At 40.5% G+C, this 20,515-nt stretch overlaps 1 protein-coding gene across 1 annotated transcript in view; it reads left to right on the top strand.

Annotated features, from left to right (window-relative positions):
- The window catches only part of vav2 (vav 2 guanine nucleotide exchange factor), a 241,752-nt gene that overhangs the window by 177,040 nt on the left and 44,197 nt on the right, over positions 1-20,515 (top strand). The window contains exons 4-6 of the mRNA XM_073478376.1: positions 7,568-7,636; positions 17,145-17,250; positions 19,858-19,956. Of these exons, the coding sequence (XP_073334477.1) occupies positions 7,568-7,636; positions 17,145-17,250; positions 19,858-19,956 (274 nt within the window). The remainder of the gene's footprint in view (positions 1-7,567; positions 7,637-17,144; positions 17,251-19,857; positions 19,957-20,515) is intronic.

The raw sequence follows: 20,515 nt of genomic DNA, 5'->3' as shown, positions 1-20,515 counted from the left end.
GTGGAAATGTACATCTTCAAAAAAAAAAAATCAATAAATCAAAATAAGTAATAATTTATGTAATTTTACAGCATTACTGCTGACAGATAGTTTCCTTTTTTTTGCACAAGAACAATATAGACATGCACGTGTTTCTACATTAAATTAATTTTCAAGATGAGCAGGCTGCACTTCACAGCAGGAGCACGACAAGCATCACTGTTTTCACTTCCCCCCCATCCTCCCTCCCTCATCCTGTAGGCACAGCTCTGCCCCCTCGCACCACTGCATTACATCACTCACATTAGTATGCAGTTATCACGTCGCACATCCACTTCTCATTTTTTACACATGGCATTTGAATGCATCGTGTGTGCTAATTTAGCACATAAATGTTGTGGAAATAACTCACATGTGCAAAGAAAGAGGCTCTTACTCATATGTTACTTTGCACACACACACACACTCCCCAGGCGAGAGTGGCTCAGAAGTGAAACTGCATATACCAGGTTTAAAAGAAGACCGGGAGGGTTTATGGACAGGCATGGTACAATAAGGTGCACTAGCTTGCTTGAGCTGCAGCGATTTATTGACCCCTGCAGAAACACAGCTGTGTCCTGGGACATGAAACTGCTGCCAACGCCGGCCATTTGAGCTGCGTTCACACCTAACGACTACACTGTTGTTCTGCTGTTCGACAATAGTTGATCAATGGGACCGGCCCACTGCGGCTTTGTCTTGCACACATGTGCAAACAATTCCCTTTATAACAGCATCGAACAGCGATGAAGAAATTATACAGCGTACTGTGAAATTAGCCAGGAATAGGCAGGAAGGAAAGAGAGAGTGAAGAGGTGAGTCAGAGGCCCTCATTTATTACATTCGTTAAGTGCAAAAGACAAGTTTCCTTTTCAGTTTTCTGTTATTGTTAACCTTTAAATAATCAGGAAAGCCTCAATGAGATTACAAATCTTCATAATTAGATCAAACAACTAAAGAGACAAAAACACAAGCGCACTACACCAGACCTCCATTCCATAATGGCTCCCTCATAGCTCCAACATCCCACACTGGAGAGCAGCAACAAAACAAAACAAGCAATCAGCAATAATAAAAAGCAGGTAATATTCCATTTCACAGCTCGACATTTTAATAACAACCTTTTTGTTGAAGAACACTTCTTTACAGATGTCCTGAGCCAGGGATGCTACCACAGGTTCATTGATTTGTTTAAGGAAAATAGCAGTTGTGGCAGGGCAGTAAGAAAATGATAACATTCAATATTCAATTTAAATTCAGCTCAATCATTCTGTTTTTACAGATGGATTCCTTATTTTATTTGTGTAATGAATTTTATGCTTGTCAGTAGATAAATCTGTGTGCTGTACTTCCTAAAACACTCTCTGCGTAAGGCTTGCAAATAGAATTAATTATTTGGTAGTGTTGTCTCTTTGCTTTTTTAATGGGGTACCAAATTACTGAGTAATGATGGACTAATGGACGCAAGATAAAACACACAAATGAGATGTGCAACCAAACTACTGTTGTTTAATTAGTTCTGTCAGAAAATGAATCCTTAAAACATGGACAGATGTACCAAGTACCAAGCAGAAAGGGCTCTTCTGACTAAAATTTAAGCTGAGACATTTTCATGCTGTATGTAAATCTACCTGCTGAACTCTGGTGGGGCAAATCTCTGGACTACTTCTTAAGCAACAATTTGAAAAAAACACACAAAAAAAAAACATTTGCTTGAGCCAATCTGGCAGGCTTGTGGACAACAAATTCACTTTGTAATCTCTGAATAGACAATTGATCACTGGAGCCCTATTCGCACAGGGCTAACATCACCTGGGGATTTCTAGTAATTTATAATAAATGAGGTGGTTGTCTGTGATCTTCATCCCATGCAACTCTTCCATGTCTGTAATTTGTAAAGTAAAGCTTACACCGCAAATTACCAACTATATTTTGCCGATCATGTCATGTCATGGTGATGATATTAGTCCAGTGCAAATCAGCATCTCTGTAATTCGGGGTTGTGTTTCTTTTAAAAACCATCTGTTTTCTGTTGTCAGACAACTGAATAAGTATGAAATATGATCGCAACTGTTAACATGACGAACAGCAGTCAACAGTCTGCGAGATTGGCTCTTTTGACGTTTAAAATGATTTAATGACAGAGAAGGTTCTGAGCGATGAAAGGTTGTCATATTCAAGTACAGCCACAGAACATCTGTCACTTGATCTAAATGAGCTGCAAATGTGTATTTATGCTGGAAATGCAGAAAGTGATCAAATCAAACTCTAAACTCTAAAAATCAACAATTATGTGGCTGCTGAAGAACATACAGTATGTTTTACTCCTGCAAGTTGATGTTACACGGAGCCTTGACATCATATCAAGTTAATAATGTCAGTGAATTCAAGTACAGACTTCACTTATGCTGTCCAAAAGCGCCAGGAAAACACAAATGTTTGGTGCTAATGTCTAAATCCATGGGTGTAGGAAGCTTTTAAAGTGTGGGCGGGACAATTTTACTGGAGGTTTGGGGTTTCTCCCCTAGAATTTTTGTGTATTTGTATAAGAAGAGAGGCTGAAGAAACCGGTGTGTTTACCTGCAAAACTACAGCTTATTAACCGCTGAAAACATACATTACCAAATCTACTGTGTGTGAGTTAACGGTTTGAGTCAGGCATAGAGAACGCAACCGACAAAGCCAACCGATCAGAGGCAGAGTAGGGCCGGTCTTGCGAGAAGATCAGTAGCAATCTGTCAGTCTGCTTGTCAATCTGCTTCAGTGCAAGGTAGCAGTGAAACTGTGGTATGGAGTTTCATTAGTTTGAGCATTCTCTCAATAAGTAAGTGGAATGGATTTAATAGTGAATGAAACACGCAGCTACTCATTTTAAAAAGTCCCACCCAGGTATAATGGCTGCGACACCCATGTCTAAATCACATGAGGTCCCCTGGTAATACTTGCTCTGTGCGACTAGGGCTTCAGAATAAACTTTTCCAAGTATCGTCTCTGGCTCACCACACTGCGTACAGACCCAAGCAACCTGAAGTAACAAGCTTGCAGGAAAAACAATAGAGCAGGGCTGAATAGCCAGGAGACGGCTCATCATTGGAGCTCTGATGAAATTATAAACATAGTTCAATTACACCTGGTTGTGTCATAACCGAAATGAAAACGGCAGCATTGGACAGTGCTTGGCTCCGCAAAACAACACCGGAGTGATAGATACGAGCGCATATCTCCACAAACTACTATGTAATTAAATTTTGCCCGGCGGGACTCCATTAATAACTTATAATATAATGCACATTTCATTGTAGGGGGCCATCAGATGTGGGTGTGTGATCACACTCTGGAGGATGCGCCTTCTGCACTGCGTTCCTGCTCATAACAGCGAGTGAGGAAGTTACATAAATCAGAGGAGGCAGTTTTTGTGTTATTATTTCTTTAATAATAGTACTTGTAATTAGCTCGCCAAAATACAGAGGTTTTAATGAAGTCAGCCGCTTCAAACAAGGAAACATTTGCACAGTTAATGAATCAGAGAAGAGTGTGGAGGCTTGCAGGATTCTTCGCACGGCCATGTGTATGTGTGTGTGTGCTTAAGGGTGACCATCTGACCTTTGACTATCTAGCTGAGCATTCATTAACTTGATGGCTGACACTCTGTTTCACTGTGACCACTGCTTTAATCACACACAGGCTAATTGGCGGTGTCACACGGACACACACAGCTTGACACACACACACGCACTCACAAACCTGCCACATACGCAACTAAAATAATAAGATAGACCGCTGATTTTTATTGCTTATTGCTCTTTTGCACTCGCAGTATAACTTTCACTGTCATACGTGACCAACAGGCCACTGCTGTCAGCTCCTTGTGATGTCGCGGTATCATAATAAAGTGCCTCAGTCGTCTGATCATATCTTAGGATTAAACACAGGCAAAGGATTTTTAAAGTCGAGTGTTTGCAGAGAGCAGAGGGCTTTTCTGAGAGCTTTGAACGTTTGGTCTCCGACACTGAACTCTCCGTATCGTCTCCCAGCTCATTTCACAGTCAGCTACGAAACACAGACATTCATTATTTTTCTCTTTGTTCTCTCTTTCCTGCTTTAACCTCTGTCTTGAACCTTCCCACACAGTAAAACGTACTGTTCATAGAATGTATTCACTGCTTTATTTAATTTATTTATTTATGTAGCCCAGAATCACAAGTTTTCGCAGCAGGCTTTAGAGTCTGTGAAAGCCATGACTCCATTGATAACATAGACACACAAACATGCACAAAACACTTCCTCAGGAAGACCAACACAAATGATCCCTCTCCAAGACATGGCACACAGGCTTTCAAATAAAAGACTACTACTGTTACTAAAAGGACTAAACAGAAACAATGATTAAACAAATGGGAGTAAAGAGTAAAAGTAAAGATATTGTGTTAAAATATTACTTTGGTAAAAGGGAAAGTTACACATATAAATAGTGCCCGAGTAAAAGTCTTAAAGTATCCCATATTAAATGTACTTAAGTATCAGAAGTATAAGTAAAAGTAATTATCCGTCTGATTATTGCATCTCATATTCAGCGTTCTTCTCATTATTGGAATATATTTTTATCTGATCAGATAAATTGATTTAAAAATGTGCTACTTTGACTGTGATGCAGCCTGCAATCTGCTAAGTTATTAAAGTTATCAAATAAATGAAGTGGAGTAAAAAGTACAATATTTGCCTCCACAATGGAGTGAAGTGGAGGTATAAAGTGGCAGAAAAATCAAGAAAAGTACAATTACCTCAAAGTTGTACTTGTACTTTTACAGTACTTAAAGGAGTAAAGGTACTGCGGTACATTCCATCACTTCCTGCTTGCAGCTCTACCAAATTTTAAAGGTGCGCTATGTAGTTAAAGGTAATACATTTTAACCAATAGAGAAATAAACTGCATAAACAAACTGACAACACAATTTTATACTGTTTTACTTTTGTTTATATGTGGCGGACCCTGCCACCTTTCTAGATTCAAACAGTATTCTGGGGACCTTATTTTCCTCTGAGAACAGCTTCTTTATTCAGTTATGGAAAAAAGAAATACTTCTGAGTTTGTATCATGCCCTAATTAATGTTGTAAATAATAATATTCATATTATATTGTAAATATTCTAATATCATTCTGAGTTTGAATTTCTTCTCCAAAACTACACAGTGCCCCTTAAATGTTTAATTATACTAAAGTGAACAGTCTTTACCATTTTGATCACAACATTTGTTCAGATTTCATCTTGCATTATTTCAAAATGCAGTTTGCAGGCAGGAATTGTTGATCAAGGGACAAATGTTGGTCTCATTTCTTGCATACATCAGCTCATACAGGCTTGGATGCACAGGAATTTGTCACTGAATACAACTTTTTGAACGTGGCATGTCATGTAGCTGGTTGAATAAATTTCGAACATACTGAGGATTCTCAACGTGGAAGTGGTTTGGCTGCTGTGGTGACCGTTCTGGTAAGAACAGAGGCTAAATAATAGTGGTATTTCTTAACGTGGTGATTACTGTGGCAGAACAGCCACATCATATTGTTGTATAATGAAACATAAAATCCAAACTTTTAACATTTTAGACTCCAGAGTAATTGTGATAAATCCTCAGTTGTATTACTAATTTGGTGAACAATTAGGTGTGTTTGGAATGAACCACTTAAAAGTTCCGTGTGTAGGATTTATGGGCGTTTTAGAGGTAGAATTAGAAAATAAATTATATGTTGTGTTGTCGTGACCTCAGAATGAGCCCTTTATATCTGCGGAGAGAGCAGTTCCTCCTCTATGGACTCTGCCTTGTTGCGCTGCCATGTTTCTACAGTAGCCCAGAGAGGACAAACCAAACACTAGCTCTGGAGAGGGCCTTTTGCATTTTTTCTTGTTACACTGTAGGAGATAATGAGATGCGGGGTGTTCAGTTGCTTGCAATCTGCAACCACACGGCTAGATGCCATTAAATCTTAAAAATTGGATCTTTAAGAAATACTTGAACAGAAAAACAAGGAAGTATACCAAAATCCACAGTCCTGAATTAACATGTTTTACTGATCAAACTGCTGGTGAAACATGTTTTGCTGCTCGCACCACGCTGGAATCTTTACTAACATCCCGACTGCTCGCGCTAACTTCTCCATCTCTTTCTTGAATTATGGTGGTGATCTTTGCGCGTGTGTGTGATGGTGTGTCTCTCCAATGGCTCTTTGACAGTAGGAAAACAAATCATGCGTTCAGTAGTTACATTATAGAGAGAGATTCAAGGTCAACCTTGCAGGGCTGTTTACCGTAACAGAAGCACTGCTGGCTGCTGCTCTGTGTGGGATTTATTGCTAGAGGAGAGGTTGGAAACAGCAGCATGCTGCAAACACGGTGAAGGCAAACAAACAGACCTAAAAATGAAGAACAAATTCCTTCTACTGAAAAATGTAACAGTATTGAGGCATTTTGTGACTTTGAAAGCTGCAAAATGTTTTTAATAAAAAAGTGTTTTCAGCTTGGAGGTTAGCAGAAGCCTGAGAGCATCTCCTATAAACAGAAGAGATACTCTGGATTCATTTGAATAATAAAGGCCATTTCTGCTCCAGCGATGTTAGCGTGGTTGATGATTAGCACCGATCGTGACCTCGCTGATTTTAATGAGCTTCAATTGTGCACAACATTAAGCTAATAGGCTATAATTTGTAGCAATCAGCTCTCGTGAAAGACAAAAAAAAAAAAAAAAAAAGGCACCATAAACTCGACCGGGCAATCGAGATCCAATCACGCACTTTTAATGTTTGCAGGAAGCAGGTATCTTTAAAAAGATTAGAAATAAATCCACTCTGTTTAATGAGCTAATTGATTAGTCATCCACTTTTATGATCTGCCACTTCCCGGGAGTATTGTGTTTGTTGACACTGAGTGAACAGGAATGAGAAATTGAAGAAGAGGATGAATTATTCAGATTATTCCTCGATGGGCTGACATGAATGCTTTTATTTATGCAATTGTAGCTTGCAGTGTTTTTCATAATCATTCTGTTTCGTAACAAAAAGTGTACAAGCAGAGAAGGTCACTTGTGCTGTAAAAACAAAACAACAACAAAAAAAATAAAATAAAATAAAATCTACAGCTCTAAACTTGTCATTTTCAATATTTCATAAATCTCGTCTTTGTCCCCGAGGGTCCTTGAAAGCAGCCCAAACCCCCTGAGAGGATTTATAAGACACCTGGCCATCCATCTGAAAAAAAAAAGGCTGTTTTCCTCCGAGAATTCCTGAGAAACTTGGCCATGGGAAGATGCCGTGTTTTTTTATCTGTCAGCAGTGCTGTGTTGATGTGTTTTGACAATGTTGTGTGTGACTGATGGGCTCCTCTGTTGAATACATCCTGCTGAAGTGATGGGGCTAAGAGTGACAACCTGGCAGATAGAACACGCAGTTTCTGACCGGTTATTTTTCTACCTGTGACAAAGTGTGTGCAGTAATAAAGTGTTTTGTACCCTCTCTCACTCTTTGTGTGTGTGTGTGTTTTGTGTGTGTCACCAGGCCCTTTCCATCAGAGGACACAGCTCTGAATGAGGATGATGTGTACCGGAGCCTTGAGGAGCTGGCAGAGTAAGTAAAAAACAAAACACCCACACAAACTTGTCTTTCACCTCGGGAGACTTTTTAGAAACTTAGGCTCAATCCTAATACTCCCCTTGCCCGTACAACTGACTCACATCTAGGGGTAGGATTAGGTGTTAGGGTTACTTGGTCCTCCAAACAGAGGCACATATCAAACTGAGGGTTATGAGAACTCTGTCGTTTCAGTCTTATGGTCCTTTTTTTTTTTTATAACAAGCAGAAAACAATCACTACTGGTTTGCTGATGTCTTGGTAGCTATTGAGCTAGCTAGTTAACCTTACATTGTTTTTGCTGGTTTGTGCCTAACAGTCCTGCATTGTGATGTATTTCAATGTGACATTTCCCCCTCCTTTAATGGAGAGTGACAACTGAAATTTAATTTATGCCCAGCAGCAAAGTTGCTGCATTTGTTATCGCTCCTCTCAAATCAGTACAGACAGTCAGGCTAGGAGCACAGGTTACTAACCTGAGCGCTAGTGACCGGGTAATGAAGCAGTGATCTTATTTATTGGATGAGGGGGCAGGGTGGGTCTGTTTTTAAGTTAACAGCATCAACAAAAATGACGGGGGTCTTGAAGGGTTGTCTCATTTCATAAGGGGAGACTTTAACCATTAGCCCACTATCCTCTTTTCTGAGGGGCAAGGGGGCACTCAAAAACGAGGGATAGGGCTAAAAATTGGAAAAGGGATTGTACCCTCACCTATTCCTAATCATAAAACCCACATGCCTAGCCCAACCCTAACCTTTTCTTAACCTAAACCTAAAGCTAATCTTGAACTAAAATCAAGTCTGAACCCTAATATGTAATGGTTCACCTTCTGGGCACAGTCTCCAAAGAGGCGGCAAGTTCTAATATGTGACTGTGTAAACATGGCCCAGCATTGCCAGACTAATTGGCAAAACTAATTCTCATTTCATTTTCTATTTCCATGGGCCGTTATCAACGGGCAAAGACCACAATGCCTCTAGATGTATTTGGATAGACCTACAACCAAACACAGCAGTGAAACGAGTGACATGGCACTGAGCGCTGAACAGTACACTAAACAAAATATGTTTCTGAAAACATCTGAGGCAGGAAATGGGCAATGCAGTAACAGAATATTGATTGACATTATTATCCTCACAATGTGATCAATACATTTACACACAACACTGATCAACCCTGATCCTTGATGATGTGTAGCTATTCAGATTCATAAAACCTTAGATTTCATCTGGATTATATTAAATATTAAACAAGTGTCGTTTCCTGCTGCAAAAGGACATTTCTTTTTGCATTTTATGGTAAAAAGGCTTCTATTGTGATGAGAACACCTCAGAAAATGCTTTTAAAGTGGTTAAAAATGCAAAATAGCTTCTGATTATGCTGCAAATCAGCCATAAACATAATATTATGTTTATAGGCCTGTCTATAAATCACTACAGACACGACAGAATATTTGCTCTTTCTGCATGATTGACATGATTGTTATACACAATGTAAATACAAAAGATTTCTGGATGTACAGAAAATCATATCTGAATACATTACAGTTCTCTCCCATCATGTATGCAGCACACATCTTGTGATGTTTCAGAGTGAACTGTGATTGTCACTTCTTCCAATTTCCTCTAACTGCCTAATTACATAAGCCCTCTGTCACTCTGCCCGTTGCCATGGTGACACTAGCTCTGCCCTGGCTTCTGGCTTGACTGCCTCTCCGCCGGCCAGCCTGTGTGGCCGGCTTCCTGACTTGGTGTCGTTAGGTGGATGGGCAAGTTTTCCTGGGTGTGAAAGAGAGTCGAAGGGTCTCGGTGTTGGCAGCGGGTCCCGCGGTGACAGCGACTGCTCGCCTCAGATTAATGGAGAATAATTAGTTAACCGCTCTGAGATGGGTGTCATTCATCACATGAAGATAGGAGGGAGGGAGAGCGGGAGATAGAAAGCAGAGCATGCTGGGTATAGATATATGCCCGCTGAATACATGATTGTGGTGTTCTTTAGGGGATGAGGAATGAATGTGCTCTTGCTAGAGGAGAGGAGTGCAAGCCAAGCAGGCTAATACTGGATTAGAGTGCAGCTTAGCCAAACATGTAGCCCCGCAAGCTTTGAACGCAGGCCCTTACCTTGACAATCGAACGGGATCTTCCACCAAAAGTGATCCTGAGGAGAGCAGAGGAATTACTAACAACAAACAGGGATCAAAATGTGCTCAAAGAAAGAAAAGAACATACAATTGCATCGTTTTTTTTCTCTTCTGTGTCAGAAAAAAGGAAGTAAGACTCGTCCTCCTGGTCCCTATATTTACTTGGTGGTTAGGGTTAGAGTTAGACTTGGCCTTAAATGCATTAGGAAATGTCAAATGGGCTAAAGTTAGCTTCTTTGTTCCTTATTTGACTCTAAATCCATCGTAAAGAAATGTCACCTGTATAGTGGCTCAAAAATTTGTAAATTACTTTTGAGAGATCCAGTGGCCATAGCAAGTGCATAGAGTGATGAATCCACCGATAGAGCAAGTGAGCGCAGGTTTTGATACCATTTATATACAGGGTTATTTCTATAGCTAGTGGTTATTTCTTTAATTTTCCTCACACCTCTAACCCGCAAAATCTCCTCTTTCTATGAATGGATTTTGTCGCCTTAAATCCTCAATAAGCCTGAAGCTTGAGTTCGTGTTTTTTTTCCTGAAATGGTCAGCAGTGCTGTAACACAGTGCTCTTTGTGTAACCTGTAGGTGCAGAGGGCTGGCTCTTATTGAATTAATCATACCGCCCTGCTGCACGACTGCTCTTGACCTTTTGCAGAGAACATGTATGTATTTCGTTTCATCAATGGACAACCGCATAATTGATTCATCAGCAGGTCCTGCGCCTAATACAGTTGGACACACTTGGCACATAGGCCGCTCTTACAATAACCCTGCTCTCAAAGACTTATTAATTAGCCTGAAATATTAATGCATTCATAATTTCAGTTGAGTGCTTGACTGAGCTGCGGGAGTGAGGGAGAGGGCAATGATGATCGTGCAACAGCAGTAATAGTCAATTTTAACGGATGAACCATTCAAGACCCCAGAGGAAAGAAATAATACAACGACAGGACATCTGGTGCCATAAAAACAACATGCAAGGAATAAAACGGAATATTGTCTCTAAAAATATCTAGTGTGAGAAAATAAAGCTCAATAGAAGGGCAAAACATATAATAGCAAACAATAACAATCAATAAAGTGGCGTCATTAAGTTCAGTGGTAAGACGACAAAAGATAACTGCTTTGGAAAGCAATCTATAAAAATGGATTCTGAGGTGAGGTTTAAAAACCCAGCTAATGCCAGCAGACCAAACGTTAAATGGAAGACTGTTCCAGCAGCCAGTGCAGCAAAATATCGATCAATGATTCATTTTCCTCTGGAGCAGCCAAAAGACTCGAACTGGTGCACCCTCGGAGGTCTCTGGGGACAGCTGCAAGTTCAATCTCCACTAATGTAATGATGGCACACTGTATTTATAGGTATAACCCATTTAGTAGGGTTTTCTCAAGGCTTTTGGAGAGATGGCTGTTCAGCATCCAGCAGCTTTGCCTAAAATATGAGCGAGAACATTCTGGGTTGACTGAATCATTCTAGGTTAAGTAGAGGTCGCTTGCCGTGCTGGATGATTTCCATATTTACAATATCATGTCAGAAGAATTCATGTTCAGGTGAGGTGGATTGAGGCCTTAGGCTGTCACTTGGAAATTGGCGCTGTAAATGAATGGTATTGAGATTCTGTGATAGGATGCTCCGGTTTGCATTCTGCCGGACTATATCTGTTTGCAGGAGTGTCTGACTCAGGTAGAGGCCAGCTACTACCTAATTGAGGTCTCTTGGGTTAATGTGGTATACCTGATCCATACTTCCTCCCTCTGGCTTTGTGATGTCAAGTCCTCATGTCGCTTAACTCAGAGTCCTCCCTGTCTGGAATGACTCCATCCTGGAGTTGACAAAGCATGAAATGCGGGGGGGGAATCGGGTACAGTCGCCAAGGGACTTTTTCCTCTGTGAAAGGCACACATAGATTTCCATTCCGAAGCAAAGAGTGTCACAAGCCTTTTGTGTCACTCTTTTGCACTTTATTTTGCTCTGTTAATCCCTTGGGCAGGTTGACATGAAAAGTCGATAGCTTGAGAATGGATAGAACTCAGCCAAGGTATTATTAACTGCAAGGTATTAAGTCATAAATTTCAAATTAAACTGTATTACCATGAAACCAAATTCAGAATAAAGCATTTTGTAACTATAGAAAGCCTCTAAGAATATATACTGTAGATAACATTTTTAAATGTAAAGCACTGTGAATAACTAGAAATCATACTGGCAGTAGACAAGTTTTTCGTTTGAACTCATTGTTGTATAGTAAATACTGATGGACTGACATTTTAATGGATATAGAATAATGAAACCATGGGCATTTAGACTGGTTCCCTCAAAACCTTGCTTTCCATATTGAATTTGGTCTGCCACCAGGCATGAAATCACCCGGGAAGGAGGAAAAATGAAGGATGACTTGCGACCCAGTCAGGCATGCAGCCTGGCAACATTTCTATCTGCTTTCACATCTCCACTACAGACTAAAAAATGAAAAAAAAAACGTCCTGTGTTGTTGGTGGTTGTAACTCTGAGGAAAACAGAAGTGATCCAGCTGTCTGTGCAACAGTGGCACCAGTGATAATACCACTACGTTTTCCACTTAAAAAACAAAGCAAAAGTGATATAAAGACCTTGGTTAGGACATTTATAGATTACATTTACCATTTAAAAGTTATTTCGAGCATGATTTTTGGTAAAAAAAACCCAAGCAGTAAGGTCTGGGGTCTTGCTCATGGGCATCTCAGAGGTAAACTGGCACCTCTCAAGCTACAGGATCTGTCCACACATGCTGGACATGAACCCACTGGCTCTCAAGCCAATTCCTCATGGACTGCCCCAAGACATTGTGGCACATATTTCTGCTTCTCTATATTAAGGGATCTGAGCATAACTCCCTATTGATCGGCCAGGGGTGACATAGGCCAGTGCGGCTCATAGGACCATCTGAACCATGGTTAGCTGCTGTTCATATGGAACCAATCTGGCTTCAACCTTCAAAAATCTTGTTTGAAGGGGTTGTATGGATATCAAACTCTTCAGTATGTTGTCCTCCATTTGCATTGTGAGGTATAGTGATGTATGCAACCTCCAAGAGGCCTTGGACTATAACTTCTTTTAGGTTTGTCTTTTAAGTGTATTTGTTTCAGTTTATCGGCTGGCTAGATGAAGTTTGGAAGTATTACCAGGCGGTCAAGGGCCAGTGTCGGAGCTCCCCACACAGTTTATCTCAGCTCTTACAAAAACAACTTTCTATATAAAAAATCACATTATTATAAAAAAAAAAAAAAATCTGGAAGACAGCCCAGCCTTTGGGGACATATGCTCAGTAGCTCTGATATGGTGAGTCATGCTCCGTCCCTGCTCCCCACTGATGTAGCTCTAAGGCCTGCTAGCAGAGGCTAGCGTGCCGATTGCGTGCAAACGCATGCACTGGACACCCTCTGGCCTGTCACAGTGTAATCAGACAGAAAATAAGGCCTAATTCATGAGTCCTCAGGACTCTACTCCCACTCTCTATCTCAATGATACATTATGATGCATACACATGCACAAGCACATACAAACGAGCGCACACATACATGCATTTGAATGATTTATTAATGTCTACAAAAGCCCAGGAGATAAAAAGGATGTAAATGGTGAAGTTACAGTGCGACAGATTTATTACAGTGGCAAGAATTATGTTCCTCTCTCCTCTCTGTCTTTCTGGTTTTACACAAACACTCACTTACACTAATGTAAGCCCTGGCGCCTGAAACATTAACCATAAACATCAATTCTACATGCCTTAACCCCAACCACTTTACTGATAATGGGACCTGTCTGATCTGTCATTTTCATTTTATACATTTTTTTGTATTATTTTATTTTTACCAATTTATATTTACCCAGTGGAGGGCATTCTTCTGTCTGGTGACCTGTATCATTGGCGTTAAGAGGCTTCAAGGTCAACATTTCTGTGTCATGCCCCTTCAGCTAACCTATCCCCTACCCATTATTCTAACCTTAACCCTCTCCTTGACAGTTCTTGAAACAAACCTATACCTACTCATATACCTAATAATAAACACTGCCCCACCCCGATACGTGAACATGACCTCTACTGGATCCCCCCACCTCATCCAAACATTATTTCCCAATTTATGGGACCATTCGCTCATAAGTAATAGCACATCACTTGTTGAAAAAAGCTTAGCAGGGTTGAGCTTGGTCACAATATGGAGGTGAGACCATCCAAGGTAACATACTGAGGCTACTAGTATCATTTATTTTCTCCCACCCCCAAATCCTAAACAGTATCTTTTTAATATCTTAAAATTTTGAATATATTTTTTACTTTTTTTACCTGTGCCCGTGCACAATGAGCTACACCCTTGGGATGTACACTGAAACCTGACTGTAAACCTCACTTTGACCTCAAGATCCCAAAAAGGCTCATACTTTTTTGTCCCCATCTGCACTCAATCAATATAATATTTCCCTTTGACAAGCTCTCACTGTCAGTCAAGTTCAGCATCAATAGATAGCACAAAATGCTACTATTCAGTTTTACTATTTTCTTTTTCTGTGTTATTGATAGTTTTTTTCTTAAATCTTATTTAAAAATATCACACTCTGACTGCCCCCGAACTCCTCCTCCATGCTCTCCCTGGAGATTCTTCCACAGGTCATATTCATATGACTGCACCAGACCTCCGTCGTATAATACTATCTCTAAGGGATAAGAGCAAAATGAAGTACAACATCTGCTTTCTGCAAAAGCTTCCTTGCCGTCCAGCACACCAGTCTCTGCGGAGCCTACTGCAGTCTCAGGGTTCAGAGAGGAGACACCGATGGGACATCGTCAGCTGGCCGTTGTCCTCCCACCCAGCCTTCTCAGTATTCAACATGAGCCACTTTAAATTAATGAAGAAAGAAGACGCATAGTGGTGAGAGTGAACCAAGCCACCTCAATTAAAACTTCAAATAACGCTTGCATGAGCATGACGACAAGGCTGAATATTTGATTGAGGGCAGTTCTATCTTCTCTGGGGTTTTTTTATCCACTCTTCACACTGGCAGTGAAAAGCAGGATATTTCAGCAATAATGGTAGATGTGGAAGGTCATATGAAGCCAAGTCACATGGAGAAAATTTGACAGCCTGTATTTTTAGACTTGTGCCCATAAATGTTTTTTTTTTAGAATATTCATGAATTAATAAAGTATGTAAAATCCCTACAGAATATCCTATTTCTGGGATTTTCAAGTGAAATTACATTTCCTGGCCTGAACATGGTTGGTTTGGTGCTCAGACAGCCAAGTATCTTCCTCCAACAGGAAGGTATACATGCTGGAGATCACGGACCGATACATTTGGATGAGGCACCATTCATCCAAGAAGAGAAATCCTCTTTTGGCTTGCCCCCACTCAGGCCAGGTCAAAGTACAAAATGGCATCTCTCGAGCTGGCAAGCATTATTTGTCCTGCTCAAGGACATTTAAGCGGAGTGTGGAGAGTGGCCACTTGTGGAGCTTGAACCCTGGTCCTCCTTTTTTCTGTGCAAGTGCAGCCCTCAGAGATTGCACATCTTATGTAACTCAATATAACTCAATCAAAGCAGAACACACAGACCTAAAACACACATTGTTGGATTCAGTATGAGTAAGTGTTGTAGTACTTGAGATTGGTCTTGTTCTCAAGACCACTTTTTGAAGGTCTCGGTCTCGTCTCAGAATCGACCGCAATTTTACGTTGTCTTGTTTTGGTCTCAGACAAAGAGGACACCCAGAAAACCTTGAAAAAAAATTGTGTTGTGTTAGGTTTTTGGTAAAACATGGTGTGTTGAATAAAGACGGTGACGTTAATTTCAGCTCGGTCTTGCCTTACCTTGTTATGGTCTTGACTTGTTCTCAACTCCTCAGAGTCTTGGTCTTGTCTCGGTCTCTTGCACTCTGGTCTTGGTCATGACCTGGTCTGGGTTTAGGTGGTTTTGACTGCAATCCTGGTGTAACATACAGTTTCTGTAGATAACTTTATCTCCATCTCCATCACAAATATATATCCATAAATCTTAGAAATCATTGACAAAGGATGCTTATTATAACTCCAGAACCTGCCTAAGAACGATCACTTTTTTTGTTTGTTTTTTTTGTATCAGAGAAGTCCGTTGATAGTTGTCTGTACATCCATGGGTACACTGCAAACAGGGACCACTAATAACTAATTCTGCATCCTTTAAATGGCGCCAATTTGGCAACGTATAAGCAACTAGAAGTTTTTTTTTTTTAAAAAAGGCTCTCAGTATAACTCACTGGTCCTTCTTTTCTAAGCACATGGAGGAAGTGCAGATTGGAAATTAATATGTAACTCAACATAGTTTAATCAAATCAGAACACACAGACATGACGCATATGTTGTTAGATTCGGTGCGACTCACCATCACAAATACTTGTCCATTAATCTACTTAAACATCATAGATAAAGGACGCTTCTTTCAACTCCAGAACTTGCCTGAGAATCAACAATTTCAATTTTTCTTCAGTATCAAAGTAATCCAGGCACATATGTGGCTACATGACAAACAGGGAGTGCTAGTATCTAATTCTGCATACTTTAAATTGTGCTTTTTGCCAGAAGATAAAAAAATATGAGCAAAAAGTAAAACAGGATCCTCAGCATTACTCTCTGAATTCATGGCACCATTAGACATGAGCATTATATGGCCTCCACCTCAATACAATGGCAGTGAATGGATTTTCATTTAAACAAGCAAGCAGTTGACAGGCTTAAACCCCGGTCCTCCATTATTCAGCAGGCAGTTCTCACAACCTTTATTTATTTACAGTATTTAAGCATTTATTTCCTTTTCGGTGACCTACGGTTCCATCTTTATTAACTCCATCGATATGGGCCCATTGCCAAATCGTATTCCTGCTGAGGCTTCTCCACCGCCTCAATAAGTTTCCCAAACAATAATTGCTTTCACAGAGCAGAGGTAGATACAGTGCGCCGCTCCCAGAGCTTGAGGATCCTTCCCAGAAGACGCTCCTCTCCACAGTAACTGTCGCTGCTCTGCTGGCAGCTTGCCTAATTAAAGGTCAGTTAGCTAGCTGGGTGCCAAAGCAACATAAACACATTAAAGGCAAATGCCACTCAATAGCACCAAGTCGATGGAGGTTTGTGAACATCAGGTACTGTGTCCCCTTGCCTGTAACGCCAATGTCACTCTTCAGTCAGGGCTTATGAAAGGTAATGTGTTTGCACTTGTTGCCTTTCGGCTTTCAGAGTGGACGTACTGTATCAGCCTTTTTTTGGCAGAATATAAATGATTCATCCTGTGAGCTCAGGTTGTGTTCTTATACAGCTCTTCATCTTACGTGTGTGCGTGTGTTTTGTCCCCAGTGAGCATGACTTGGGTGAGGATGACATCTATGACTGTGTGCCGTGTGAGGACGATGGGGATGACATCTACGAGGACATCATTAAGGTGGAAGTACGACAACCCATGGTGAGGGCCATTGCCAGCAACCTCCGCCTTGTTATTGGGGGTGTTTTTGAAATGAATTATTTGTCTCAGGTGTTTGTCATATTGTGAATCTGTTCAGTGATTGCCTTGGTGTTCACCTTAAAGCTGCAATATGTAAGAATTTTGGTTAAAAACATTTAAACAAAACACTGTGAGGCATATGAAGGGGGACCGAACCACACTTAAAAACACATTGTGCGGAGAAGAAATTCAAACTCAGGAATTGAATATTTACAATATTAATGAGGAAATAATACAAACTCAGAAATATTTCCATAACTGAATAAACACTATCCCGGTGCTCCCAGCTATGGACTGCTAGCTGCATGGCTAACTGAGCTAACTAGCTAATGGCAGCTACACATACCAGCGGTTACTCTGGTGATATGCAGAGTATGAATTCCACAGGTGGCTTAGTTCTTACATATTGCACCTTTAAGAGTGCCTGTGTGCATTTGGCACACTTAATCTGACCTATTATTTATTATTGCGTTAAAATATATTTGCTATTCCTGGATAAGATGCAATGAACAAATAGCACTAAGAAGAGAAACCACACACTTACATTATTTCTGTGATGTGTATTGTCAATGTCTCTGGGACCATCGTACAGTATTTGCATGACATCTCATCTCAAAACGCCCTTAGATGTCTCTTACATAACTGGTGATACGTTTGACTTCTGACTTGCACTGCTTTGCCTTTCCCATGCTGCAGATCAGATACATGCAGGTGAGTGCCGCTATGCTTCTGACTCACCCCCCCACCCCCACCCTGTCAGCTAACTCCCTCTGCCACTTCATTTAAAACAAACTCCCAGCATCCCAAGAGAACGACCTGCCAGTTAGATTACTGACCCGTGCATATGGGGGAAAGGCAAACCCATCTGGGGTCTGACTCAGGGACAGTTGTGACTTCAGCTCGCTGACTGCAGCGTTAACTGACGTCAGCGAAGACCACCAGCTGCCGCACGAAAAACCTCAGAGCACGAGACAAATAAACATTATCCCGCTGGCTTGGAGCCCTGATTCTGATTGGTTTATCACATGCTGGATTGAGGCCTGGACTAGACCTGTGTTTCAACGCTGTTAGCCCCAGTTTCATTATTATCAGCGCTAGTTATCAACAGCCAAATCTGTCCCAGATGGGCTCTGTTAGATATTGCCCAGTCGGGCTGCTCATGTCACAATCACAGCATAGAAAATCTGTCTCTGTGGGTGTCTTTACCATGGTCATTTGTGTGAGTCACTGACAATATGCCTTACAGTATATTGTTCTTTCGAAGAAACACATGTACAGTATACAGTACATTACATACACATGTTCGTTCACGGAGACTCAGACATGAGGTCTCATGAGAGCAATCTATGTAGATAAGTTTGTATTTCTTCCTCCTCCTTCACCGCCCCCTCACAATGTTCCTGCTTGCATGATTTTAAATTAAAAACCCTTGAGGCATCTACATGTAGGCTACATACATATGCTTTGTTCAGCACGCCTGCCCACACATACATGATAAACAAAGGCCCAGCAGCTCACACACCGCAGTCAGTCAGTGTGGGTGAACATTCTGATGTGGTTCAAGTTTAAAAATGGTTGTAGAGCACTGTCCAACCTAAATGACAGCACTGTAGCTCCAGTACTGCACATTGTGTTCATTGTTTTCCTCAGCATTTTTGAACACTTTACAGAAAGGGTTCCCTTCCTTAAAGGGCCAAAATTGAAACTTTATTATGGGCCACAGGCCAAAAGCAAGCCCCTGTTTTACTGTGTTGTATTCATAAGACACAAAATGGTTCCAGGATCCCATCTTCCCTTGACTGAGTTTCTATGCAAAGTGTCTTAATTTGCATTGGCACAAATTAAGAATAATCAGGGATTCTGTATATTTTTACCTCACGAAATGTAAAATCGCTGTAAGTTTGTATTATACATTTTATTTTTTTCTGCTACAATCATCTGGCAGGCCAAACAAAGCCTTATGGTATAAATATTTTTATATATTGGAAATTTTGGTTTCCTTTCATTTTCATTCATTCTGACAGTATGAAAATCAATGAACTAATCCGATCAATTTTATACCCAGGACTCCCTGGAAACCATTATCGATAATGAGTGGATTATCTTGGTGAATTGAAATTAAACAGACATTAGAAACCTGCTTGAGACGTCTAATCCATCATGGTCAACATGAAGTCGGCATTAATTTTTGTCAATGGTACCATTGTGGTTGCATGGCAATGAAGTTCAAGTGTAAAATAATTGGAAACGTCTGCAATGCATTATCTCATACAGATAATATAATATGATGGATTACACAGCTCAAGCAATTTTCAAGAGTGCACTAATAGATTTTATACTGTCTGGAAATAAAGAGAAACCAATGGCCACCTGGAATGGTAGGGGACATGTTCAAAATTCTTAAAAAAAACAGCAACAGCAATGATGAAAAAAAAAAAAAATCCTTACATGTATATGGTCTTAAAAAAAAGTTAGACCTGGACTATGTAGTATATAAAAAGATGATCAGTAATCTAAAATCATGCAGCTAACTGTCCTGACTCATTCACTTTTCTTTTCTCATCGTAGAAAATGGGTATGACAGAAGATGACAAGAGAAATTGCTGCTTAGTGGAAATCCAGGAGACCGAAGCAAAGTACTACAAGACTTTAGAGGACATTGAGAAGGTGAGTGTCACAATACGTGTGTGTGCTGATTGTGCAGTTCACAAACATTGGAGTGTGCTGATAAAAGTGCATTTCTGTCCATGCACAAGCGTTCCCTTTGTCACTTCTTCTTTGTTGGTGTCTCAGGCCTGTGGGCTGGGTCACAGCATGGAAATGTCAGCTATTGGCAGATTCATTGGGGAGCACAAATGTCACAGGAGCTGATCGATTTGGTTATTAATGGCTCGGCCTCTACAGGAGACGCGGAGCCCTGGGGCTTTAGATATAGACCTACACATCACAGGCGCAAGGACACACACAGACACATGCATATTGGCAACAAGTGTTGGGGAAGTCATCTTAAAAATGGAAATAAAATGTAAACATTTTTAAACATTCAAAATATTAATTTGAAAAATATTTTCTTAGTGATATACATCCTCACCTCTTATTGGTATAGTGTTCCCCTGCCCTACGTGGTCTCTTTCTTCTTCATGTGTTACTGCTGTCAGTGATACCATTGGACACCACTACCTTCAACACTACTGCTTATAGACTAAGATAAAAAAAAATTTAAAAA

The sequence above is a fragment of the Pagrus major genome, chromosome 12 (assembly GCF_040436345.1).
Source record: "Pagrus major chromosome 12, Pma_NU_1.0".
Lineage (NCBI taxonomy): Eukaryota > Metazoa > Chordata > Actinopteri > Spariformes > Sparidae > Pagrus > Pagrus major.
The sequence above is the reverse complement of the archived record's forward strand: the minus strand, read 5'-3'. Positions and strand labels throughout refer to the sequence as shown.